General features: G+C 41.7%; 2 protein-coding genes across 3 annotated transcripts; one reads left to right on the plus strand and one right to left on the minus strand.

Moving 5' to 3' along the window:
* Positions 1 to 228: 228 nt before the first annotated feature.
* FSAF1 (40S small subunit processome assembly factor 1) lies at positions 229 to 7,481 on the minus strand. The gene is made up of 7 exons (XM_085219787.1): positions 7,345 to 7,481; positions 6,962 to 7,254; positions 4,205 to 4,261; positions 2,998 to 3,093; positions 2,220 to 2,306; positions 1,203 to 1,252; positions 229 to 563 (listed from the first exon to the last, which is right to left on the minus strand). Exons 1-7 carry the CDS (start codon positions 7,403 to 7,405, stop codon positions 434 to 436), a joined length of 774 nt encoding a protein of 257 aa, XP_085075913.1. The 5' UTR covers positions 7,406 to 7,481; the 3' UTR covers positions 229 to 433.
* GNPAT (glyceronephosphate O-acyltransferase) lies at positions 7,459 to 25,889 on the plus strand. Of its 2 annotated transcripts, none has more exons than XM_085219773.1 (16): positions 7,459 to 7,674; positions 10,449 to 10,640; positions 12,456 to 12,632; positions 13,253 to 13,382; positions 16,666 to 16,793; positions 17,245 to 17,320; positions 17,933 to 18,084; positions 18,175 to 18,305; positions 18,980 to 19,203; positions 20,131 to 20,376; positions 21,294 to 21,373; positions 22,338 to 22,478; positions 23,336 to 23,435; positions 23,529 to 23,622; positions 24,829 to 24,890; positions 25,428 to 25,889. In XM_085219773.1, the coding sequence occupies exons 1-16, from the start codon at positions 7,459 to 7,461 to the stop codon at positions 25,469 to 25,471; spliced, it is 2,193 nt and encodes a 730-aa protein (XP_085075899.1). In that variant the 3' UTR covers positions 25,472 to 25,889. The 2 variants fall into 2 exon arrangements, with proteins under 2 accessions (XP_085075899.1, XP_085075900.1); XM_085219774.1 differs by having other exon boundaries at positions 10,452 to 10,640.
* Positions 25,890 to 25,953: the final 64 nt, after the last annotated feature.

Raw genomic sequence — 25,953 nt, forward strand, 5'->3', positions numbered from 1 at the left:
GATGAACACAGAAACAGATGTATGCCTGATATGTCTTTAAGAACACCTACTTCAGTTTCAGAGCAAATAAGGTACAGCTTTTGCCATATTTCTTCCAGATGAAAGCAAAGAGCTATACATTTTAATATATAATTCACTAGGTGGATTAATTTTTCACTTAGCAGCAATAAGTTAATTCTAGAAAGTAAAACGCTTTCTTTAGTGCATATAAAAACAGGCCATGTAATCTTAACTATTAAAAAGTCTTTCCTTTATTTATAAAATGGTAAATTGTCATATTCTCCCAAGAATAGGAGATAGAAAACCCTGCAAGAAAAAAATAAGGTAAATGAATTAGGACATGGTGGCAGGGCAAGACTTATGTAAGTCTCTTCTGGTGGCAACAAGAGTTCTGTCTTAATGCTTTTCGTCCATTTCACTTGGTATCATAAGTTCATTTGATAACTTTAGTTGATTTAATTTTCTTTATGTCACCGCTTTGTAGAATCAAGGTTCCGTCTCTGAATTTTCCAACTTGTCCTGCAGGCCAAATGCTGGGCACCGATCTCTTCCTTTTGGCCTTTCTGAAATAGCGGAAACGAAGGAAAATGAATCAAGAGAAACACCGGAAACTCATTAAAACATTCAATACATTGAAAACTATCACCTATTTATGCAGTCAGCATTCACATTATGGAATACCAAATTACAGCATTGGTCCCAGAACATTTATTACCTGTGTAACTGGTCAAAACTTGCAGCACATTACAGAATGAACTACATTAAAAGAAACATCTGAAAACAAAGATTTTCAGATAAAGAAGATAAAGAGTCTCACATTTCTGCAAGCCTGCTGCACTATAATTAAGAATGTCACTGTACTTTTCAAGCCTCTATCTGCTGTACCTTGTTGTTTTGCAAAAGCTGCTTCTCAGGGCAAATGCTCTGAGTGAATGTCACATCCTGGCTCTCCACATAGGGATTTCCATCCATCCTAGCTGTCATCTTAAAAATGCCAGGGCAGAACTGACATCTTTTCACTTAAGCTGCATAACTAAAGCCTCTGAAACTCCTAAACGTGGAACAAGGTCACCATTTTGTAACAAGAGTTCTGTAGTTTGAGAAATTCACATATGGTATTAAATTGTGCATAGTTACATAGGGATGATAATACACCATCAAGACTATACCAAAGAATCATAACAGCATTAAAAATTTCTCACCTCTCCTTCGAGTCTTTCTTCTTCTTCTTCAGAGAATCACTTTTCTGTACCTGTGTTTAAAGATGCCTATTTTAAGGGCAAAGGAACAGTTTTTTGGCTAACCACCCCCCCCTACACGCACAACATCCAGGTTTTTTTTGCTTCACTGAACCAGATGCATGAAAACAGGTTGGGATACCTTTTGATAGGACAAACGATGCAATGCCTCACAGAGCACCATGCACTTCCTGTCACCTTGTGGAAAGCACAGTCCACCCACAACCAAAATGGTACCCCTGCCACGTAAGGGCACACAAATCCAGGCACACAAGGGGTATGTGACAGATCTTGAGTCAAAAGATCTACTTAGTAGTAGGCAAGTACATCTAGCTGCCTGACTGAGCACACTGTCAAATGACAGGGTTCGCCTGTGTTTGGTCATATGCTGGGTGTGCTTTAAGCCACATGATAAAGGAAAAATAGGTCCCCTGAAAAAGAAGGTGGCAAAAGACAAGTTGATGGAGCAGAAACCTGCCTGGCAGCCTGCTCCCACCTACAGCACAGGCAGGGAACAGGCTTAGGGCCAGATGGACCACTCTAGAGGATGGATGCAATACAAACCTCACCCTCACTTTAAATAATGAGCAAGATCCTAGATGGAATTGCACTGATATAAAACCAGCTGAACATCTGGCTGCCTGTGGTTAGATAAAATGCAACAAACATTAATTGGAGCCCAATTTTTTTTTTCCCCTTGAGAAGCATGGAAAAAAAACAGAAAAACTGCTTATTTTGCATCATCAATCTACCGTCCTCCATGGATAGGGCACTGAAACCCACCACCGCACAGTTTGAATTCTGCACCCTTCATACTGCACATGACAAGCTCTGACTGGTGAGATGAGTTGTGCTGGAGTCGAGCTCACCTCATGAGAGCAGCAGGTGTCAAACTCAGGCACTCCTCCTGTGCCTGAGGCATTATCAGGCTCTTGGGCTAGATCTTACATGTTGACTTTTTATAGACAAAGTCACACAAACCTGTCCCTTATCATCATCCTTTGTTGTTTTCTTCACCTTCATTTTCTCCTGGTATTTCTTGTAGTTGATGTGTTCCTTTTTGGGAGGCTGTAATAAAAACCGGGAGTGATACCTCTGCTGAAATTTTCAAATAGATTCAGAAATATTCACACACTTGCATGGAAAATATTTTTCAGGTGGTGGGTAAGCAGAAGTAATAATTTCACTTCAGATCAGAGGAAAAGGACTTAAAGGCTGTAAAGCAGATACATAGTAAAAATGTATTTCTTGGTGGGAAGGGATATTTATACAGTGTAACAGATCTACAAGGTTTCCAAAATAACACTGAACCTGGAAAGTCCTTACCCTCTTCCCTACCGTCAAAGAAAACTTAGAAAAACTACGTTTTCCCCCTTTTACACTGCTGGCGATAAATAAAACTGAAAAACTTAATTGTTAAATCACTGGGAAAATTGATCTTTATAAAAGCATGTCTATACTCTTAGCTGTTTAGTTTTGAAAGGTCTGTATAAAAATCAGTAAATGTTGCTTTCCACCCCAATCAGTTCTATTGCACCTAAATATCTCTGATAACACAAAAATATTAATTTTCCAGATGCCTACAGAAAACTGACAAGACTGAACAAAAAACGTAAAAGTAAACATGAGGTGAGAGAAGGGGTGGAGAATGGGATCTTGCACTTTAAAGAAGTGATGCCAAAACCTCACAGTGTTTCTTACACTTTCCCTACATTGCAACAGTTGGGTCACCTCCCAGCACAAAATGAGCAAGAATTACCTTGGCTCCCAGCATGATTGCACGTTCCCGTTCCCATATACGCTGCTCCTGCTTTTCATAGCCAGTGATTCCAAACCTGTGCACTTCCAAACGAGCCTAAAACATAGAAAATTGTGAGCATTTTGTAATTGTCCAGTCTGTTGTAAAATAACACTTGACAGACCACAACGAAGTTGTACTCCCAGAGACACCTTAGCTAATATCTGAATTTAGTACGCTATAAAATAATAGAAATGGAGTTTTGTACTATACTGCAGAACAGTTGACCACTGTTCGTCTAATCTCTGGACAGTAAGGACTAACAGAGGGTCAATAAGTGTTTCTGTTCATTTCACAAAAAACTGGATATGTGGGAAGGAGGTGCTTTGCAGAAAAGTGAGTTGTGTTGTGCTGTACATACCAAAACAATAAGACATGCTACTCACAAGACCTAGCATTTACAAAGAACTCCAATTCCTTGGCTGTAAAGCCATTAATTAGTGAGAAACAGACAGGCAGATGGTGAAGTGGTTCATCTACATACATACACATACATAGTTGATACTATACAAGAACATCTTGACAAAACCAGTGGTGAATTCAGAACCCTTTTAGAGGCAGTAGTTAAATCCTCTCTGTTTCCAGCAGTACAGCACTCCACACTGCATCTCCACTGGAAGATCTCACTGGATCACTGCATGATCTCAAGCAGAGATCAGGCACACAATAAAACTCATTCAAATCTGCAAACAAATCTGCAGCTAAGAAGGCCAGCGCTAATTACACTTAGAGAACCAAATGTTAGAACAAAAGGACAAATGGTGAAAAGTAATTTGATGTGTCAAAACTGGATGTCAGATGTTGTTTGTTTTTTTTTTTCTTTCCCCATATGAGATCAAAAATTCATAACAAACACTATAGGCCTAAAACACCATATGCAACATTATAGGTACTCACATAGCTTTACATAGCTAACATGCAGTGAACTTCCCCAATTTATCAGTGAAAGATCAGAAAGAAAGGCCAAGGAGCCATAACATGCTCTCTAACACGCTCCTCCTCTAGCACAGCATGTGGCCAAAATTACATATTAGGAAATCCTCACCTGTAAAAGGCAACCTTTTCCAGCAATGCTTCTCAGTATTTCCACTGCAGCTTTTGCAAGCATATAAATACATGCACGCCTGCACAATGAAGCATTGAGATTAGGTAGATGCTAGTGACTTACTTTTTCGAAGTTAAATTCTTGCTTGTTCACATTTTTCTTTTCAGCCACTGTTCTGGTCTGTGAAGAAAACAAAACATTTAATTGGGTGTCCTGGTGGACGACAGGTTGGCCATGAGCCAGCAGTGTGCCCTCGTGGCCAAAAAGGCCAATGGTATTCTGGGGTGCATTAAAAAGTGCGTGTCCAGCAGATTGAGGGAGGTGACCCTCTCCCTCTACTTTGTCCTGGTAAGGCCTCATCTGGAGTACTGTGTCCAGTTCTGGGCTCCCCAGTACAAAAAAGACAGGGATCTCTTGGAAAGAGTCCAGCGGAGGGCCACAAAGATGGTGAAGGGCCTGGAGCATCTCCCCTATGAAGAAAGGCTGAGTGAACTGGGTCTGTTTAGCCTTGAGAAAAGACGACTGAGAGGGAACCTGATCCAGGTCTATAAATACCTAAGGTGTGGGGGGCAGAGCGGTGAGGCCAGACTCTTTTCAGCAACGTGTGGAGACAGGACAAGGGGAAACAGCCAGAAACTGCAGCATAGGAAGTTCCGCACAAATGTGTGCAAGAAATTCTTTACAGTGAGGGTGACGGAGCACTGGAACGGCTGCCCAGGGGGGTTGTGGAGTCTCCTTCTCTGGAGATATTCAAGACCCGCCTGGACACCTACTTGTGTGACCTGGTGTAGGGAACCTGCTTTGGCAGGGGAGTTGGACTCGATGATCTCTGGAGGTCCCTTCCAACCCCTACAATTCTGTGATTCTGTGAATATAATAAATAAAACCAATTTGAAAGCAGTGAAATGCCAAAATAGGTGGCAAGGAAGAGTATGAAACCTTCCAGACACAACTTTTTTCAGCTTTCTCTTTTAATAAATCAAAGTAAGAAGGTCTCAATAGCATTTTAAATATGAAGATATTATAAGGTCGTATTGGAATGGCCTTGCAAAATTTACAGGATGCCATTATATCACAGAACATATATAGCTTTGTTCTGCACTTCACTGTCTACACTATTAGCTAATGCTTTCCAAGAGTTCCATAAATCAGATAAAAACCAGACAAAATAATAAATTCAATTAATTTTTATAATTTCAAGTTTAAATGACGTTTTAAAAAGTGCTACACACAAGCTATGCATCACGCCTACTTCCATTTCAAAATCTGTACCAAAACTGCTACAGCAGGATACAATGTGAACTTGAAGTTATTTTGCTTTGGACTTGGAGAGGTAACTTTGTGTACTGACAGCTGGTGGCAACACTCAGTACAAAGTTCCTTTTGCTCTCTAGAGTGTTTAGTCACATCCAGCCATGGGCTCAGGCTACATCAAAGCACAGCTTCCCTCTGTATACACCAAAGCCAGATGTCTTCTAGCTCTGCAAAGCTGCATGTAGTCTGGCAATCTATATCATAGTGAAAACTGGTTGCCTACAGAGCATTTCATTAACAGGCCTAACAGGTCTGGTTTTACAGGCAGAAAAAACATACAAACAAAAAAGCTACAAAGCTGACCCATGGTAAACCTCTGCCCACTGTGGAAGGCATGGCAGCTTCCAGCCAGGCCCATAGAATCATAGACTTGCTCAGATTGTAAAAGACCTTCAAGATCACCTTTCTCTTCATGCCCCAGCTTTTGGTAGCATGAGGACACTGGGTGCCCACAAACCAACCAGGAACCTGAGACCTAATGCCTACAAGACACTCCCTCCATAAGATAATCAGTGCGAGCCCCGCAAGGTGCTCCTTGCTTGTCAGTGGCCTGCAGGCCCCTCACACCCACCTGTCCTCAAGGTGAGGGCAACACATGAAACACTGAGGCAGAGGAACAGTTAAGAGGCCTTTCTGCCTGTTTCATTTGTAGGATACTGCTAGAGCTTTAAGCCTTGTCTTTAGCTTGAAGTAATAAACACGTTTATGTAAAAGCATAGCCACTGGCAAGCTGGTGAACTGGCAAGCTGGATGATTATGTTTCATACTGTATTGGCAGCCACATGGATGGGTTTATTTATGTTGCTGGGATTTACTTTTCTGTTTCCAATGCATAATACTTAATCAGAGATTTTTTGAAATCAGAAGAAAAAGCCATTGGTCACAGAATCCTAACTGTTGGAAAAGGCCACTAAGACAGCCTAGCCCTACCACCAACCCACGCCCACCATGCCCACTAACCAAGTCCCTCAGTGCCACAGGCCACATGTTTCCTCAACACCTCTAAGGATGGTGACTCTATCACCTCCCTGGGTAGCCCCTTCCAGTGCCTCACTGAGGCTCTTTCTGAGTGGAAAATTTTCCTAATATCTGACCTGAACCTCCTCTGCCACAATCATTACCTGTCAGACTGCACTTACCCCTGTTTCAACCTGCCAGCAGGGCTGGCTGTCATTAGCTGGGCATCCGGGGAGGGATCTGGGACTTGTAGGCACCTGTACTGGTGGAGAGGAGATGCTTGCAGCAGGAGTTACTGCATTATGGTGGTAGAGGGCAGAGACAACAAAACCAGGCGAGCACCTAGGGATCTTGCTTGCCTTCTGCTGTACCCAGAAAGGCGCACCCCAGTCCCTCAATGTAAAATCTCTGGCGTGGCTTGAGGGGGAGGGGGGAAAAAATAAAAAAATCCGTGCTTTAAATAACTTCCATCACCCACGCTCTCGTTTAACAGAGAGCGGCACATTTTTGTCGATAGCTGAGGTTTTCTCATTTTGCAGCAGCACCGACAGAGGAGGGCAGTTTTGGGACGGAGCCCCCATCCCAGAGGGTTCCCCGTCCCGGCTCTACCTGGGTGCCGACGCCGGGCGCCGCCGGAGCGGGGTCGGGCCGCGCCTTCCTCTTCCTCGCGCGGAACACCACCACCTCCACCTGGGCGGAGGGCGGCGCGGCGTGGGGCGGCGGCGGGGCGGTGCGGTACATCTCCTCCCGCAGCCCTCCGAAGAAGCCGCGGGCGCCGCGCCGCCCTCCCTCCGCCCTGCCTGCATCGCTCGGAGCTGTTGGCTGCGCTTCCCGGCTCTCCTCCTCCTCCGCTTCGCTAGCATCGCCGTCCCCCGCCGCGCCCCGGACGCCGGGCTCGTCACCTGCACGGCAGAACACGTGCGCGGGTCAACTTCGCTTCGCAGCGAGAGGCCCTCCCTCCCGCAAATCTCCTTTCGGCCCCGCTCACCCACCCAGGTCGTAGAGAGCGCCGAGCACCGCCTCCAGCCGCCGGCAGGGCTCCCGCGACCCCATGGCGCTCAGAGCGGAAGGACGCTTGAGCCCGAGCGGCTCCCGTCGCCCCTAAGATGGCGCCGCCCACGGCGCGGTGCCCCCGCCCTCCCCGGCGCCCGCCACAGCGCGCCGGGCAGCCGGGCCGGGGCGGCGCGGGGCCATGGGCGCCGCAGCGAAGAGGTAGGGCGACAGAGCGGGGCGCGGCGAGGCGCGGCGGCGCTCGCAGAGCCATGGCGGCGGCGGTGGCGACGGCGGCCGGACGGGCGCGGCGAGGGACGCCCATGTTCTCGGTAGGCGGCGCGGGGAGAGGGGCCGTCGCCTGCACGGGCCGCGTTCGCTCTGAAGCGGGGCTCGGGCGGGGCCTGCGGGCGGGCAGCAAGTGCCGGGCAGGGCGGGAGGGAAGGCCTGCGGCTGTCCCCGGGTTGGGCTGTCGGAGCGTTTGGGCAGTAGCGTGCTGGTGTTGGCGAGTTTTCGGCTGAAGTGGCTGTTAGAGAGCTGTCACATGGACGGATTTGTCAGAGCGGGCTGCCCCGTTTTGTGTCACTGAAAATGAGTTCGCTGTCCCCGTTTTTCCCTGAGGAGGTTGAGATGTGGGGAGTTAAACCTGTCTTCTCGCTAGGACTGGGGCGAAGGGTTGGAAAAGAGCGGTATGATTCGTAGTTCCATCTCGGGTTCTGGAACGGCACTGCTGTATTTCCCTGGCGCTGTGCCTCTGTCCCAGGTGCACCCGAGTGCGCTCCTGTTGTGTTCTGAGGATCGTGGGGAGCTGCGGCATCCCCGCTCCGCGCTTCAGCCGTGTAAACCACGTACTACCACGGCAGTAACCACGTACAGAAGTGAGCTCTCTGGTTCCAGGGTTCTCAGCTGCATATCCTCTAAATGTGTCTCTGCCAGCCTGCAGGTGAATCCAAGCAGCAGTTTGATTGTGCGGTGCGAGAGGAACATTTCTTTCAGCTTCCTCCGTGCCACGTTAGGCTGGGACATGAAAGCATGGAAGGGTAGCAGTTGTAGATCAAATCTGGAAATGTGAAATCAACGGAAGTGGTAGACAGGTGACTTCTCCATCGGCTGTGGCTTTGTACAGCCTCTGTCATCCACGACGTGCTCTCATGTTAATGGCTACAGAAGCACAGCCACTGCTGGTGTGGCTGATGCTACCAGAGTTGGTAGTTCTGGGTCCTTTTCCTCTCCCTTTCTCTTCTCTTTTCTTCCAAAAGTGGTTTATTTTCTTCTGTTTTATTTGTATTCAGAAAGATTGCTACAAGGTATCAAGGCCACAGATGATTGACACAAACTATCTCCAAATTCCTTGTCAGCTCATGGCTTCGGTGGCACTTATGTGACATCAGCTAGGTGAAAGCTGTGGAAGAAGAAAGATTGAAAACTTTAATACTAAACTACATAGGAAAAAAAGATAATAAAGCTTTTAAATGGATGTGGGCCTACATTTAATATAGCATGTATGAGCTTAAACCTATGACTTTTTTAAAAGTCTGTGTAGAGGGTGGTTCTGCAGTTACTGTGGGACAGCTCTCTGAACTGCAATACTGGAGAGAAAAGTGAGATGAACTACCAAGCACTGGTGCAGTAAAGGATGGCACCAATACCTGGCTGTAGCGTATGGGGAAAAATGTAACAATGTCAGGTGTTATAGTAGGGGTTTGTGTTCTCTGATAAAATGAAATTGACTCTTGATTCATTTGGGATTTTGAAGGGCTTTTTTTTTTTGACGTTCTTAAGTGGAGATGTTCCTGATTTGTGGTAGTTTGTTTTGTTTTTCCAAACTGTCTTGTAGTGACAAATGGTCGGGAGCTAAATGGTGCGCTGTGCTCACTCCAAATGTCAGCTGCTTTTGTGACAGTGTTGCTGATGTAGCTACACAGCGAAAGCTGACTCCCTCTACCAGGGCTGAAAACCTAGCTGCTGCTGCTGCTGAGTATTTTGCTTATCCTGGTGGATAAGCAGGAACAGTCCTGGTGGATGTTTGCTGGCCAGGCCTTTGTCTTGGGGTCAGGGAAGGTTGCTGTAACAGCCTGGGAAGCAATGCCTTTCCTCCTTCACTTTTCCCCCCAGTTTTTGTTTGTTTTTTTTTTTTTTTTTGCTTTAGCATCTTTTTCTAATAAATACTCTTAACCATAACTGTTACCTTTATGTTTCACTAAGTCTTGCTTGTCTAGTGACTATTGCTGTTATTTTGAAGTTTGGAAGGACACAGTTTGAGTTCTAGAAAGACTGAAGGGTCATTCACATAGACTGTGCTGTTACAGGAGATAAGAGGAGACATCCCTCTCTAACACAGACCATGCCTGCTGTCTTGGGGAAAAGAGTTTTGTGAAAGAGATTTCTGCAGTGGGCTGGATCCACAACTAGTTCTAGATGCAGTTAGCTTTCTTGCTTAACAGTGACATTGGTTACTCGGAGACTGTGCTCTCTTTATAACTGTGTTGCTTTCTGATCTTCACATGGCTGGTAGTTCGCTTTTTGTTTTGTTCCTACCTGGCTGTGCTTTCTGTACTTTTGTATCCAAGCTTGTTGAAAGCCAGAACAGATCACCAAGGTTGTAGGTGCAGCTTAAAGCAGCAGGGATACTACTTTCTTTTGTTGATGATTGTGTTCTTATAATGTTGTTCCTGTTATTGTTTTCATGCAGCTGTAATAGTAGAGATCAAAGCTGCTAATACCTATTAATCATGAAGAGACTGGAGGCAAGGCATTTTAGCTTTAAAGCCAAGGTGTTCCCTGAACCTCTTCCCGTTGGGCAGAATTAAGCAATGTGACATAGGGTGATCTGGAGATCTTCGCAGTTGAAAACATTTGTTGCTTTTGTTTTGGTTCAATTATTTATTTTTTTAAGTTTCTAATTGCAGCATTGTTCCAAGCAGTGCATTGTTCATGCACTCAGAGTATGGAATGCAGACACTACAGAAATATGAAAAAAAAAAAAAAAAAAAAGTAAAGCAACCAAATGCTGCAAAAGCTTTGCATCTAATACATAACTACTGCATCCAAGCAGATCACTGAATCACCCGAAATGGTGTCTCATTCTTTATTTGTATGTTCCTAGCAGAAAGAGCTCACATCAAAGAAAAGAGATGAGTTTGAAGATATCTTGGAGGAAAGACGATTGTCCAGTGACTTGAGATACGCAATGAAATGTTATACACCTGTGATCTATAAAGGACTTTCACCTTGCAAGCCAAATGCTATTAAAAGTGTTGTTCTCCAATCAGAGCAGGTTCAATATGTTATCAAGCAGGTGAGTCTGAATGCTGAGCTGTTAAGCAAACTAAATTGAACACAGCCAAACTGTGTGGCAACAGGAGAAAAGAAATATTGCTGGCCTTGTCAAACACCATAGGTGTAGTTTGGTAGGCGGTCCATTACATCAGTAACTTGAGAGCTGTTCTCTTCTGGCAGGAAAGACAAGTACTGTTTTATCACAGAGTTGCCAGTAAAGCTGTTAGGTATCTGATTTATATTGCAGTGTTTTGATTTTGCTTATATGACACTTCACCATCCAACTTAACCAGCGTGCTTGACTCTTTTTTGTCCCCTTCTCCACTGTCCTTGACACAGAGCAGCATTGTGAAAGACTAAATCTGCTTAGTAGACAATTCTGGTACCTTGAGGATGTCTTGTAGCAATTTTACAGGCTAGCGATGTGTTAATGATAGAATCATGAGTGCTACATTCCCTAAAAGGAAAGTTCTATTTCACACAGTTCTTTGAAGTAGAAATAGTAAGATGTGTCCACATTTTTGTTTTAAGATGAAGGGCAGCTGCTTTGTTGTATTGAATAAAATATTTTATATTCAACTGACTCATATTTTGAAATGGCTGAAATAAGGAATACTTAGCAGAAGTACCTATTTTCAATATTAAACAAATAAATTCCAGGCTAGCAGATGTATGTATAAGATATTTCAGTTAGTTCAGAGTGAGTGGCTGCCATGATATTTTTATTTTTAAATGGTCAGTGTCAAGTATGATACATCAAAGCTTGCTATGAGGTTACAAACTGAAGCATGACCTACATGTTTCAGTCTTACCGCCATCAGGATTTGCTAAGTAATATTTAATACAAAGAAAATGAAACCTTTCAATTTGGAAACATTAAAGCATTATCTGAAAGAAAATATTTCACATGGCATTTGTCAGAAAGATGCTCGTGTGATGTTTTCTTCTTAAGTGCTGTTTTTCTGATGGAAAATGATTTTGATAGAAATTTGTCAGATGAGTGTGAAGTGGTTAAAGGAGGTTTGCAGTCTTGCCATTGCAGTCTGCTTCTCAACTCCAAGCTAGAGATTACTGCAAGTATTGCTGGCCTCCCAGCTGAGCCATGCTGTTTAGGAAGCTTTTTATTCTGTTCTTCCTCTTTCTTCCTGTTTGATGTTCAGTAAAAGACATGTTTCTCATTTCATAACAGCAAAAGATGAACTTTTCAGTTAAATATTTCTCTATTTAAAAGAGAATGTGAACTTCTCTTATATAAATAGAAGAGATGATTATTAAGTCTGTTTTTAAGAAAACTTCAAATGGAATGTGCATAAGAACAGGAAAAAAACCAACACATTGATATGCAAAGCTGGTAGAGACAGTGCTTTGTTTGCATTTCAGCTAGCCGTTGCCAGAGTAATAAATGAAGTTCTTTGGTTAAGTCTTAAAATCCAACCCAAATGCACTTCTGAGATCTACTAGAGTATTTCTGCAAGCTTAAGTTTCATTTTACTAATTAAAGAAAGCTGCACACAACCTTCTTCAGACCAATAATCTAGGAAATATTCTTAGAGTTTAAACCTCCTCTGAAGGTGGCACAGGCTAAAATATTTAGATAGTATGTTTTCGAGGAAGAAAAGTTACTACTCAGCCCCTGTTGACAGCTCAGCTTTAATGGGGCTTTCTCGTGCTGCTTGACATTGAACAGATTCTGTAAGATTAGATGTATGCCTACCAGATAAAACTCTAGAATTACTGCTGCTGTAACTGTTGTGGCACACTGAATAGTGTGTGTGTGGGCAAGGAGAATGGGGCAACATCTGATGGTTCTTTTGTTTGCTTTACTTCTCTTTAGTTAGCAAAAGAAATGGGAGAATCGCCTGATATTATTCAAGAAGAAGCCACGGAAATCCTGGATGAGATGGGTCACAGTATGCAATTAGGAACTGTCAGATTTTTTGCCTTTACTCTGAGCAAAATATTTAAACAGCTATTCCAGAGGGTTTGTGTGAATGAAGAAGGAATGCAGAGAGTGAGTACTGTTCAAGAAAAACAAAAACTGTAGTATTTTTCTACTGATACTTAGGCAGAGGCTCCAATCTTCACTTCTAGGAAAAAGTACAAAAGATATGCTTCTTTAAAAAAGACTGCATTTGTGTTTATTGCTGCTTTTCTTAGTAAAGAGGGGAAAAGTCAGATGATGTGTATTTGAGGCAAACAGTCAGAAAAATTTTTCAAATTCTTCTGATGGTAAGGAGACATTTTATATAAAGCTTCTTGCATCTTTTGCAGATTATGTAGGCCTTCACTTGAGATGTATTTGGCAATAAGGAATAATATTTCTAAGGTTTTAAAATACATATTATTCATGCTATGCATTTTGATGCTGAGAAAGAACATCCCTCATGTAATGAGGTGGCCCTGTCTTTTGAGTCCTGTGGTGCCTTTAAACAACAGGGTTCTTTTCTGGAAAATACTGCTCCAGATTTCCCATGGTTCCGTGTTGAAAAAGATACAAAGTGAACAAAGAAACTATACTCAACAAATGAGCTTCTATTCTTCTTAAGCTGTGTGAAGATGTGTATCTGCAAGTTTCAGCAGCAATTCTGCAAATACTGGAACAATATTGTTTGTTCTTATTTCTTTTTTCAGTTGCAACGTGCCATTCAAGAGCACCCAGTTGTACTGCTGCCCAGTCACCGAAGCTATGTAGACTTCTTGATGCTCTCTTATTTACTATATACGTATGACTTGGCTTTGCCTGTCATTGCTGCAGGAATAGGCAAGTATGTTCTTTTAATGGTGTTTTCAGGATTCAGAGAACCAGTAGCAAGGGATCAGGTAGCTGCTGCTATAAATAGTTATTTAATTTCTGTTGTGAATGCTCTTTGTTAAAATGTCTTTGGATTAGATGTTTGCATGGTCATGCCCCCTCCTCTGTGCTGAGGATTTTTTTTTTTCATAGTAAGTACTTTGACCAGAAGTACCTCACCTGTAGACCCAAGGCTGGGAAAAGACAGGTGTTGTGAAGCAGACTTCTCTATTGCTTTCTTTGGCTGGAAACAGACAAAAGCTTGGCCAAGAGTTACTGTGTACACAGAGCCTTTTGTGACACTTGATACAGCTTTAAGTGCCGTCACAGTAGCCTGATATGAAGTGCCAATTACCTCTTGCTAGTTGGTGGTGTGACTGATTCCTTGAAACTGATTGGTGACATCAGGATTGGAGGCTGCCTGAGCTGTAGTGACTTGCAGTGATGGAGTTCACTCTTGAGGGATATTGGACAGGCAGAGAATAATATCAGGAAGCTTAATTCTAGGAAAGCCAACTTTCAGCTCTTCATGAGTTAATCAGTAAAACCCCCTGGAAATCTGTCCTCAGGGATAAGGGAGCAGAGCAGAGCTGGCAGATCTTTCAGGAAGCTTTCCTTAGGGCACGAGAGCTCTCCTCAAGGTGGAGGAAGTCTGGAAAAGAAGGCAAAAGACTGGCATGGCTGAACCAGGACCTGCTGATCAAACTGGAGAGCAAGAAGAAAAGGAGTTTAGTGGTGCTACTAGGCAGTGTAGGGATGGGGTCAGGACAGCCAAGTCCCAACTGAAATTGGATTTGACGAGGGGCACAAAGAAGGATAAGAAAGGCTTCTATGGGTACATCAACCAGAAAAGGAAAGTTCAGGAGGACATACACCTTCTTGTGAGCAATACAGACAGGCTTGTAACAACAGGCAAGGATAAGACTGAAGTACTCAACATTTTTTTTGCTGCAGTCTTTGCTTGATACTGTTCTGCATGCAATTGTTGAGTGATGGTTCAGAAAGTGGGAACTGGGAGAGTCATGCCTCTCCAACCATAAGAGAAGGTCAGGTTTATGACCATGTGAGGAACCTGAACATCCATAAGTCTATGGATCCTGATAAGATGTATCCCAGAGTCCTGAGGGAATTGGCTGACATAGTTGCCAAGCCACTCTCAATGATGTTTGAAAAGTCATAGTGATCAGGTGAAGTCCCTGGTGACTGGAGGAAAAGCCATGTCACATTCATTTTTAAGATGGGTAGGAAGAATGACAGAGGGAACTACCAATCTGTCAGCCTCATCTTTGTGCTAGGGAAGATCACAGAACAGATCCTCCTAGAAGCTATGCTAAGGCACAGGTAAGAGAGGAAGGTGACATGGAATAACCAGCATGGCTTCACCAAGGGCAGGTCCTGCCTGACCAACCTTGTTGTGTTTTATGATAGTGTAGCTGCATCAGTGCACAAGCAAAGAGCCGTCTGTCAGGACTTCAGTAAGGACATGATCCCCCATAACATCCTTCTCTCCAAATTAGAAATATATAGATTTGATGGGTGGGCTGTTTGGTGGTTGGAGAGCTGGTTATCAGATCATACCCAGAGAGTAGTGGTCGGTGTCTGAATGTCCAGATGAAGATCATTGACAAGTGGTGTCCATCAGGGGTCAGTACTGGGAGTAGTGCTCTTTAACATCTTCATCAGTGATATCAGCAGTGGGACTGAGTGCACCCTCAGCAAATTTGCAGATGACATCAGCCTGTGTGGTGCGGTCAACACGTCTGAAGGATGGGAAGCCGTCCAGAGAGACCTAGACAGGCATGAGCAATGGGCCTGGATGAACCTCCTGAGGTTCAACAAATCCAAGTGCAGTGTCTGTCACCAGGGTTGTGGCAACCTCTGCTATTAATACAACCCGGGGGATGTAAGGGTAGAGCACAGCCCTGCCAAAAAACGACTTGGCAGTGGTGGATGGCAAGCTGAATATGAGCCAGCAATGTGCCCTTGCAGCCCAGAAAGCCAACCGTATCCTGGGCTGCATCAAAAGAAGCATGGTCAGCAGGTCAAATGAGATGATCCAGCCCCCTCTACTCTGTGCTGGTGAGGCTTCACCTGGAGTACTGTGTCCAGATGTGGACTCTTTGGTACGGGAGAGACATGGACTTGTTAGAGCACCTTCAGAGGAGGGCCACAAACATGATCCAAGGGATAAAACACCTCTCCTACAAGGACAGACTGAGAGACCTGGGGATGTTCAGCCTGGAGAAGAGAAGGCTCCAGGGAGACCTGAGAGTGGCCTTTCAATATCTAAAAAGGGGCTATAAAAGAGGAGACAGACTCTTTAGCAGAGAGCAGAGCTGGTGAAATAGTGGGTGTGACGCACATGAAAAGATGCTTTTGAGTCCCAGATCCTGGTGAGCCAGTGTGCAATGGGGAGAAGTGTTGGTCACGGCAGCTGCATCCTGGCTGGGGGATTGAATGGGCAGTAGGAGGATGGAGGTAAAGGAGAGGATAGAGTCTGTGCTGTGGTGAGAGAGGGAGGGTAGTAGGAGAGTAAGGGAAAAAGAGTCAAAGCTCTTACATCAGCTGTTGTTGCCCAGAATCCTGTAGCTAATTTCCTTTTATCTTTTTTCTTCCTATCTAGTGACTGAATATCCATTCTCAAATGTTTTACTGATTGAAGTAATAGGAAAGCTGAAGCAGCAAATGGCCAGTTGCTATATGGACTCATTTTAAATACTTCCCCAAAATATTTGTTACTGCTTAGCACTTCCTGGTTTTAGCAATCTGAGCATTGAGGGATTGCTTGAAACTAGAAAATTATCAAAAATTTTGTCTGGCTTATGCTACCATTCCCAAATTGATAAGTTGGGCTCTTACATGATATAACGTAATGTAATTGGTTAGTTTATTGCTGGGGTTAATTTGTGTCTTCTGAGATGCTTTCAGTGGTAACTGATCTTTCTGGAGATGAGTGAGACAAAGTACTTGAAAAAAAATAATCCTCATTATGGCTGAAATCTGGATGTCTGAATTATAAAAATAAATTGATATGAATGCTATTTACTAATATATATATATATATATATAATTGAAAGCATATCATAACATACCAGTCATGTCTTGCAAGCATTGCAAGCAACAACAGAATCCTTGAGAGAGATCTTTTATTCTGGTAATTAAATCAGTTGATTATAGAACGTAGTTGGTTCTGCTGGCAGATGTTATTAAATTCTCTGTGTGTGGATTTGATTTCTGTTTGATTGTATTTCAGATTTCCTAGGAATGAAGATAGTTGGTGAGCTGCTACGAAGAGCAGGTGCCTTTTTTATGCGACGTTCCTTTGGCGGCAACAGACTCTATTGGGCAGTTTTTGCTGAATATGTAAAAACTATGTTAAGGGTAAATACATTATTGAGCTTTCAAAGTGTATGTTTAAGAAATACTCTATTGCAGTGATTCACTTAAAATAAGTGTGACATCGTGGGCATAAAATTAAAGTCCTCACTGATGGAGGAAACGCATTTTACCTCATAGTTCATGCTGGTGAGGAGCATGCATGTGCTGTTACTGCAGTTCAGCAGTGAGCAGTTAAGAAATTGCTGCTTATCAGTTGCTTTGGATTGTGTACCCATATCACGTGACAGACAAAATGTTTTTGTTAATTAAACTCCATAGTTTGGCAAATACAATAGATGAATACAGATTTGAAATGACTGAGGTTAGAGGTGGCATGGCTTCCATGAAACAAAAATCTGCTTATGTTTAAGTACTTTAAATTATTTACAGGCGGTAAGGAAGAAACGTTTTTGTTTTTCTGACCAGCTTTTTTTGTTTCGTTTTACTTTTGAAGAATGGCTATGCCCCAATTGAGTTTTTTCTTGAAGGAACTAGAAGCCGCACTGCTAAGACACTGACTCCAAAGTTTGGTAAGTTTCTTAAAAACTTGGAACCTTCTATGGTGATCAGTGTTTTCATTAGTGGCTATGTTTTTCTTAAGTTCTTCAGGCAGGAAGAGGTGTTGAAGTGGTGGGAAATTGGTGAGGTCTGTAAGCAGTGGAAAACACTACAGTTAAAGTTCTAAAGCTATATAAAGAAGATCAATACATGTCTCTTGCATTCTGTTTTCTCTTCAATTGTGTACCTAATTGCATAATTCTTCCCTCTTTTCTTTTGGACAACAGGCATTCCCTTACCACCTCAGAAAAATTGTAGGTTAACTCTTTGTAAAAGTCATAGAAAATCTTTAGAAAGAGATGTATAAGAGCAGAGCAGTACTTTTGAAAGGAGCACAAATAGCTGTGCAAGTGTATTGCTTACATTCACCTTTTGTTTTAAAGCTTGGACAGTGTCTTCTGCATCTGCTTGCTCAAAGAGGACAAAAACGATGCACACCTATCAGTAGTTTCTAAAATATAAATATATCTTTTTCAAAGTTAAATTGCAGTTGCTCTTCTTTCCTCGAAAAAGACAAGGGACTCACTTTTTTTCTTTTTTCTTTCCTTTTTTTTTTTTTTTTTTTTTTTAAATCTAATTTGCAGGTCTTCTCAGCATTGTGATGGAACCATTTTTTAAACGTGAAGTCTTTGACACATACCTTGTTCCCATCAGCATCAGCTATGAGAGGATATTAGAAGAATCTCTTTATGCATATGAACTCTTAGGAGTCCCAAAGCCCAAAGAATCTACATCTGTATGTTAATTCCTTAAGAACAGAACATAAGTGGTTGTATATGCATCATGTAGCTCTAAAATTTGCTTTTTACTCTTTCCATTTCCTTAGGGGTTGTTAAAGGCCAGAAGAATCCTCAGTGACAATTTTGGTACCATACACATCTATGTTGGCCAGCCGGTATCACTTAGAACATTGGCTTCTGGGAGAATCAATCTATGCCCATATAATTTAGTTCCCAGGTACCGAATATTGTTATGGTTTATGCAGGAAAGCACTTGTTTAATCCTCAGAAATATTGAAATAATTAAGTAGCTCTCTGTTTTACTTCTGTTTCACTTTCCTTCACCTCCTCATCATCTTCAGTGAAGATGTTCTGTCTGAGCGCAGGGTATTCATGCTTCTGACTGGCTGCCTCTGAAACAAATTGTTAATTCCATTGCTTTGTTTTAGGGGGAGGATATCCTATTTCAAAAGTTTATTGTGATATATGACCTAGGCAAAGCTCTATTTTCTGAGAATTTAGTAGTTCTGTTACATAGAAGCTCCTCTTTCTTTCCCTTCTTGCTTATTACTGCAAGCAGTTATGCGATCGTGTGGTAAGGAAGATGGAGCTACAACTGGATGTGGTGATTGTATAATTTGATATATAGAATGTAGTTTATTTGTTTGTTTATTTTGAGGATAGCAAGTAGCAAGTGTACAACATCAGTACAAAGTTCTGATTCAAATATTGTAAATCTGCTGATGTTTTGCTCTGTATTACATAGTGCAAAGAACTGCCCTGTAAATGTTAGGATCTGGGAGCGATACATAAAAGAAATAAGGAAGAGTGTGATGTATATTTCAGATGTTGAAGCTTTTTAACCTTGAACTGCACTGTTTTTTTTTGTTGTTTTTTTTTTTTTTCCTCCAGGCATCTTCCACAAAAGCCAACTGAAGATATTCAAGAATTTGTCAGTGATGTAGCTTATAAAATGGAACTCCTGCAAATAGAAAACATGGTTTTGAGCCCGTGGGTGCTAGTTGCTGCTGTTCTGCTCCAGAATTTGCCTGCCATGGATTTTGAACTTCTAATAGAAAAGACTGTGTGGCTCAAAGGCTTAACTCAGACTTTTGGAGGATTCATTGAATGGCCTGGTATGCATTGAAAGTGTTATTTCTATTCCTTTTGTTGTTTGTGAAGGATAGATAATGTTTTCCTGAAGGCGGTGTATGGTGACAACGTTATAGATTGTTTTCATAGGTGCTAAGTGCTGCTAAAATGGATTTTAGCATATGCGAAAAATTTTTGTGTTCATTTAGCAGTTTTTATTGTTTCTTTGCTTTCCAAATGCTTTGCATTCAATGGAAGTCGTGTTTGAAGATGTCTTGAAATCCACTTCTGTTTTTAAGCTTTGAGATACTGTTCTCTGTCTGTTTGCAATGTGTTACTCTGACAAAAGGAAGTCTTACCAAAGTATTGCAAAGCTCATAGCTGCCTTTGAAGGACTTTATTCCTTAAAAAGAAACGAGAAAACCATGAAATCCATGAAATCTTAAGCAAGTTCCTTGCTTAAGGCGTTTTAAAAGAATTTTAACAGAATTTGGGTTTAAGTGCCAACTTTTCTCTTTGAGCAAGTTTATTATGTAATGACACTTCTGTTAGGATTTTTTGAACTTAATTTGTTATGAGGAATGTCTTGTATAAGAAAACCGTGGAAAGACTTGATAAAGACTTGTTCATCTGATTGAAAACTTATGGTGCTAGAAATGCCTAATCAAAAGTATTTCTCTAAGGATGAATGTATCCGTCAGACAGTTCTAGCCTTTTAATTGGAGGCTCAGAATCTTTGTTCCAGAGACAAAGGAATTTCATTTTATTGTTAGAAAGTGGAAGAATTTGAAGAGTTCTAATTACAGAACTATCTGAAATTTATTCTGTCTTTTGCGTACAATGGCTAGGCTGAGAGCATTTTTCTAACTGAGTGATGTCATAGTTGTCCTCTGTGATAAAGCTTAATGAAATACTGGTGCATTTTAGGCAGTTTCAACAGAGGTATGTTCCCTATTGTGTTTTCCTGATAGATAATCTGTGTGCCAAAAAAGCAGTTACGTCGGGTCTCTCCCTGCACTCCAACATTGCGCGCCTCGTCGATGGCCACGTGGTCCTCAATGACAAAGGAGTAGAAGATGGAGCCGTAGGGGAAATAGTCTTTAAGCGGGCTTTGGTCATCCTCATGTGTAGTACCTACAGAAACCAGTTACTGAATGTGTTTGTACGTCCATCGCTGGTAGCACTTGCCTTGCAAATGACACGCAGCTTCAGGAAAGGTATGTTTGGGTAGCATGGAGAGCCCAGTGCCCAGAGCTCCCTGCTCTGCCACCAGCAAGGGGAGCAGGAGGTTCCTGTGGCTGATAGGGGGAGGTACGTGAGAAAGTTATGCCAGGACTCTGAATAAGGTCTCGTGGCATAAAGTGAATGTGTTGGGGGAATAGTGGTATTTTGCTTGACTTTCTTGTTTGTTTACCCCCTGATACTTTTGAAAGTAGGAATATTCTGCTGGGAGAGCAGAGTTACGATGAGATGATCCCCATTCTTGTTTACACTATTCTGCAATGCAGAAGCAATTGAGTTTAGAAGTTAAGTGTCTGGGAGTGCTTGGATTTCTTCCCTTGCATTATGCATTCTGAAACTCCCATAGGGTGAAATGGCCCCAAAAATACCAAACATCAACCTTCATATTTCATCTATTGAAGAGAGCTATGTTTGGAAGTCTCTCCTGCTTTTATAGCAAGGATTCATTTCATGGTGGTAATACAGTGGTTTATTTGCTTGTTTTGTTGATGTTCAGCAGGCCTGCTTTTTAGGTTACAAGTTCATGTATGGTGCAGCCAGTTCTCAGTCTTTCTTCTCAGTACTCTTTCTGAAGTGTTTCAGTGTTTTCTAGAACTTGTCTCATTAAGTACTATTTCAAAACATATACCTTGACTTTGTGCAGCATCTCATTATATGGTATTTAATGCATGTTCTGGGAATCTGCAGTTCCCTATTATTTCCTTTTAGTAACAACTGAATTGAGTACTTGCTGTTCCACTGTGATGCTTTCAGTTGTATATATATGTAGTGCTCTGAATGACCAGTCCAGATTTTATCTAAGCTGGATTTTCCTTCTAAAATAAGGTTTAAAAACTTTTCAATGGCATGTTTTTAATTATGTTTTTAAACAACAGTGTATTTTTTTTTTCAGAGGAAGTCTACAGCAGCTTCAGCTTCTTGAGGGATATTTTCTCTGATGAGTTCATCTTCTTTCCTGGTATTTCATTGAAGGTAAAAATATCCCTTATACAAAAATAATGATAGTAGCGCAGCCAATTAAAATAGCATCTGATTTTGGATCTCACCTTAATGTGTGCTTTATGATAAATACCTGCAGAGATAATTACTTGATCTGTGAGTGGAAGAACTTAAAAGCAGGTCAGAGCGGAGGTTTGGTTAGTTGCAAATTATTGTCTGAATCCACCAGGTTTCCACTCCTTCCTTCCCTTCTGAGAACCAAAAAAAGGCAGTCCACAGAACCAGAACACTAACTCTTTAACTTCCACTGCTTTACATGATGTTATGATGTGGAATGCTATCAACAAAAATCAGAAAACCACGACAGCTGGGCCTGGTGCACCTCAGGCTACAATTGGCCTTTTGGGCTTCCAGGGCACACTGCTGGTTTGTGTTTTATGTGCTGTCAGCTAGAGCCCCCAGATCCCTTTCTGCAGGGCTGCTTTCTAAGTGCTCATTGTCCCAACTGCATACATATTTGCAGGGTTGCCCATCTCAACTATAGAACCCAGCACTTGCTCTTGTTAAACTTTATATAGTTGGTGATTGCCAGCCCTCCAATTTGTAGATCTCTCTGTAAGGCCTCTCTACCCTTGAAAGAGTTGACAACTCCTCCCAATACTAATTATTAATTATTAATTAATAATTATTATAATTATTATATAATTATTATAATTATTAATAATATTAATTATTAATACAATACTAATATTGTTTTTAAGCTTCCTTAATGAACCTTCAAGTCTTGCATTGATGAAAGCACTGAAGAGGGTTGTGGCTAAAACAGAGCCCTGCAGAACCCTACCAGTATCTGATATAATGCCATTTAGTGATGTGACTCACTATAAATAGTGTCTTGCTGTTGTTTTTGTTATAGTGGGTTGGTTGGTTTGTTTTTGAATAAAGCTCTCTGCACTTGTTTAGGTGCTAACAATTCAGTTGTGCTTCTCTCTTCCAGGATTTTGAGGAAGGATGTTTTCTTCTCACAAAATGTGATGCGATTCAAGCAACTCAACAGGAAATCTACCCTACTGACAAAGGAAGTGTTGTAGTATCTTTCTTGTCAGCTATGTTCAGACCATTTGTGGAAGGCTATCAGGTATGATGTTTTTCAGAAGGTATGGTTTTTTTTTTTTTATCCTGTGTTTTGTAGGAAAATTACAAGTGCAGTGATACTTGCGCACTAAATGGCTGGGGAGTGGAAGAATGGAGAAATAGTAGGAACGTGCCCATTCTTCAGAAGCCTAATTACAACTTTGGCTGAGAATTTTCAAAATGAATAAAACAATAAACTATCTTGTAATCTAATAAGCTATTGTGGGTTTACACAGGGAGTGTTTCCTGCTGGCAGGCTCCATTGCTCTTTCTTACTGGGAGTTCTTACTTCATTCCTTTTGTGGGCTGTCCTGCTTGCTTCAGAAATGAGTTTGTATGTGACAGGTTCTTATCTCTTTAAATTCTTTTCCCTAAGATTTTAATATAGCTGAATACTTACATTCCTGTGACAAGTAATGTATACATAAAGAAGACTAAAATCTCTGATGTATTATCAGCGTAATGCTGAGAGGGATGCAGACGTATGAACCTAGTAGGTGAGGGAACTGTTACTGATCTGGTGTCTGACTTAGGCTGATTGGTACTGACTTGCGTGGTGTTTCCCATCTGTAAAAACAGATAACACTCTAATAAAATTATACTGGTTTAGATTGCAAGAACAGAAACATTAAATTAATGTCCAAGGTAACTATTGCAGTAATATTGAATCTTATTTTAATATCTCACACTTGTTAAACAGTAATAAGAATTTCAGATGTGCTGTTTAATAATCCTTGTAAGTTCCTCCGCTAACTTTTCAAAGTGTAACAAGATTACTACTTTGTAAGGACATGTTAGTTTGTACTTAAAAACAAATTGACAATCACAAGGAAGTGCTAATTTTTTTTCTTTAAATGTTAGTTAATTTTCAGATATCTATCAAAAGAAACAAAAGAAGCCTTTACTGAGAAGCAGTTTATACCTGGAGTCCGCAACTTTGTTTTTCAACTCCTTGAGAAGGGTACGTATGGCTGTAATGCAGTATTATTTTACAAGTGTGACCTGTTAATGGGCAGTGATAAAACTTTTAATTGTGTTTCTGCTTTTTTTGTAGGGACTACACAGTGTTACGAGGCGCTGTCTTCTGACATGCAGAAAAATGCCTTAGCAGCTCTTGTGCAACTAGGTGCAGTGAAGAAGAAAAAAATGTGAGTCAAATTGGCTCTTTGGTATATAAAAGACAAAGTGCGGCCTTACTGGAAATTCTTAATGACTGAGCTATTAGTGTTAAGCAGAATAAGAGCCATCCAATTTCTTGAACAGCAGCCAACTGAAGCATGAATTGGGTGTACCTGAGTTGCAGTGAAGGCCTAGGTACTTATTCCTTTCTGTACAGGTTGTGGAAGCAGGATGCCACCCCTCAGAGTGAAAATGCTCCATTGGTTCCAGCAACAGAATTTAATAACCCACTAGTGGACTTCTTCTAACTCTCCTTTCTGTGCTTTTTGGTTTTCAAAGTTTCTGTCAGGATTTTGATGTGCAAACACAACAATCCTGCTTATTTTTAATGACGGAATAATTATTCTGTGTTTTATAATAAGACTCATCAGGCAATGCAAGCAATAATTGGAAACACTAATACTATTCAAATATTTTGGCACTGACATCTCAAATCAATTTAACTGAAAACTTACTTATTAAGGTTATTTAATGCAGTTCACAGTGTACAGTTTTAAGGTTAAAAAACAGCTCTACTTACACAGAAACATAGCGACATAGATTTCATGTTACCAAATCAATTAGCGTTGTGGTGGTACTACTTTCTACTTCTATTAAAAAGTATAACCATAGGAATCCCAGCTATGAGTCCCTGCTTGGCCTTGGCTGTTTGCACAGAACACTGTTGGCTACTGAGGACCCTGAGGTATTTTCTTGCATTGAGGAAATTAATTGTTTAAGGCTTGTAGTGTTTATGGTAAGCACACAAAGTGCTGCTGTAAGTCCCCTGCACTGTCACTGTGCTAAATGGATTTTTACAGCTGGATTCCCTTTCTTCTCCTTTTAAATAAATGAAGCAAACTGAGAGTGACAGATTTTGAGATCAGCTGAAGATTTCAGATATATGGTTTCAGAGGTAGAGTCTTGAAAATAGTATTATTAAAAACAAACAAGCAAATGTTCTTTTACTGCAGTTATCCTTAATGAAAACGGGAAGAGAGAATGGGGAATGTAAGCATGAAGAAGGATAAAGAAACCAAAATAATCCTTGAGCACAGTTTGTTTAAAAGTCTACCATGCCCTAAAAATTAATAAGTTTGCTCGCAGGATGAAAAATATGATTATTTTAGTCATTTCTAACAAATAAGAAATAATCATTGAAAAAACAGTTGCGTGGTTTTGTTTTTGAACCATAGGGCCAATGGATTCTCCTACAGTGTAAATCAAGAGGCTATCCATAAAATTCTGGATGTGTTTGGTAAGTGATGTCCGATTTGTTTGAAAAGCTTCTTGACTTGTACATGAATTTGGACAATGAGCATATACTAGACTTAGCAATATTTCCAGCTGTTCCTTAACTATTTTTCCTAATAATTTGTCAAGTTTATCTGTAGAGAAATACTGGTGGTATTTTTTTTTTTTTTCCAATACTACTTCCTTTGCAGCTTTGAATATCTGTTAGACTTATAGACTCGTTAAGGCAGTAAAAGACTATTAAGGTTGGAAAAGACCGTTGAGATCATCAAGTGTAACCACTGGCCCAAGCCCACCATCCCCACTAACCGTGTCACTCAGTGCCACATCCACATGGTTCTTGAGCACTTCCAGGGATGGTGACTCCACCAGCTGCTTGGGCAGCCCTTTGCAGTGCCTCACCGCCCTTCCTGAGAAGGACTTACTCCTAATATCCAACCTTCTCTATTTGAAACATCACACAACCCAGCGTCCAAAGAAAACAGACCAACGAATAGTTTACTATAGCCTTTTGTTCTGAGCTTTTTGCTGTCCTTGCCAGATGCCAGGACGCCAATACAGAAGCCCATGGCCGCACGGCTCTGAGTACCGAAGCTCCACCCTCCCGCTAAGGCAGCACCGACCGAGGCCTCGTCCCCTCAGCGCATCCAGAAGCCCTGCAGGAACGTGGGGCGGGCCGTAGGGAGAGTGTGTGTGTGTGTATGTGTGTGTGTGTGTGTGCGGGACTGCTTCCTGCTGCCACTGAGAGATGGTGCCGCTGAGGGTTGCAGTTGATTTATATACTCACTGCGTTTTGTTGTTTTTTAAATTGATTAAATGTTTTTTTTGTTGTTGTTTGTTTTTTTGGATACGTATTTAAAGAGAAGTGCACGGCAATGGAGACTCGAATCCGTTTTCTAGACTTGTAACAAGGAACGTGATTGATTTCTTTCAATTATTTCGCTGACGTGCGGACTGTAACGGGGGACTGAAGGCATTAACATTAAAACTAACGTTCACACAAGCACTGTCGCCGTGTGGCTGCGCGGAACAGACGCTGCGTTTTTAAGCGCCCGGCACCGCATCAC

This window comes from Meleagris gallopavo, chromosome 2 (genome assembly GCF_905368555.1).
Source record: "Meleagris gallopavo chromosome 2, MGAL_WU_HG_1.1, whole genome shotgun sequence".
NCBI lineage: Eukaryota > Metazoa > Chordata > Aves > Galliformes > Phasianidae > Meleagris > Meleagris gallopavo.

Excerpts from the sequence above, each read along its gene's own strand:
- FSAF1 (XM_085219787.1), bottom strand. The coding sequence starts at position 7,405 with ATGGGGTCGCGGGAGCCCTGCCGGCGGCTGGAGGCGGTGCTCGGCGCT. Across the intron at positions 4,262-6,961 it reads CGCCCGGCGTCGGCACCCAG|ACCAGAACAGTGGCTGAAAA; the intron begins GTAGAGCCGGGA and ends TTTTCTTCACAG. Across the intron at positions 3,094-4,204 it reads AAGAATTTAACTTCGAAAAA|GCTCGTTTGGAAGTGCACAG; the intron begins GTAAGTCACTAG and ends TCTATGTTTTAG.
- GNPAT (XM_085219773.1), top strand. The coding sequence starts at position 7,459 with ATGGCGCCGCCCACGGCGCGGTGCCCCCGCCCTCCCCGGCGCCCGCCA. Across the intron at positions 16,794-17,244 it reads ATGTAAAAACTATGTTAAGG|AATGGCTATGCCCCAATTGA; the intron begins GTAAATACATTA and ends TTACTTTTGAAG. Across the intron at positions 22,479-23,335 it reads CATTTGTGGAAGGCTATCAG|TTAATTTTCAGATATCTATC; the intron begins GTATGATGTTTT and ends TTTAAATGTTAG.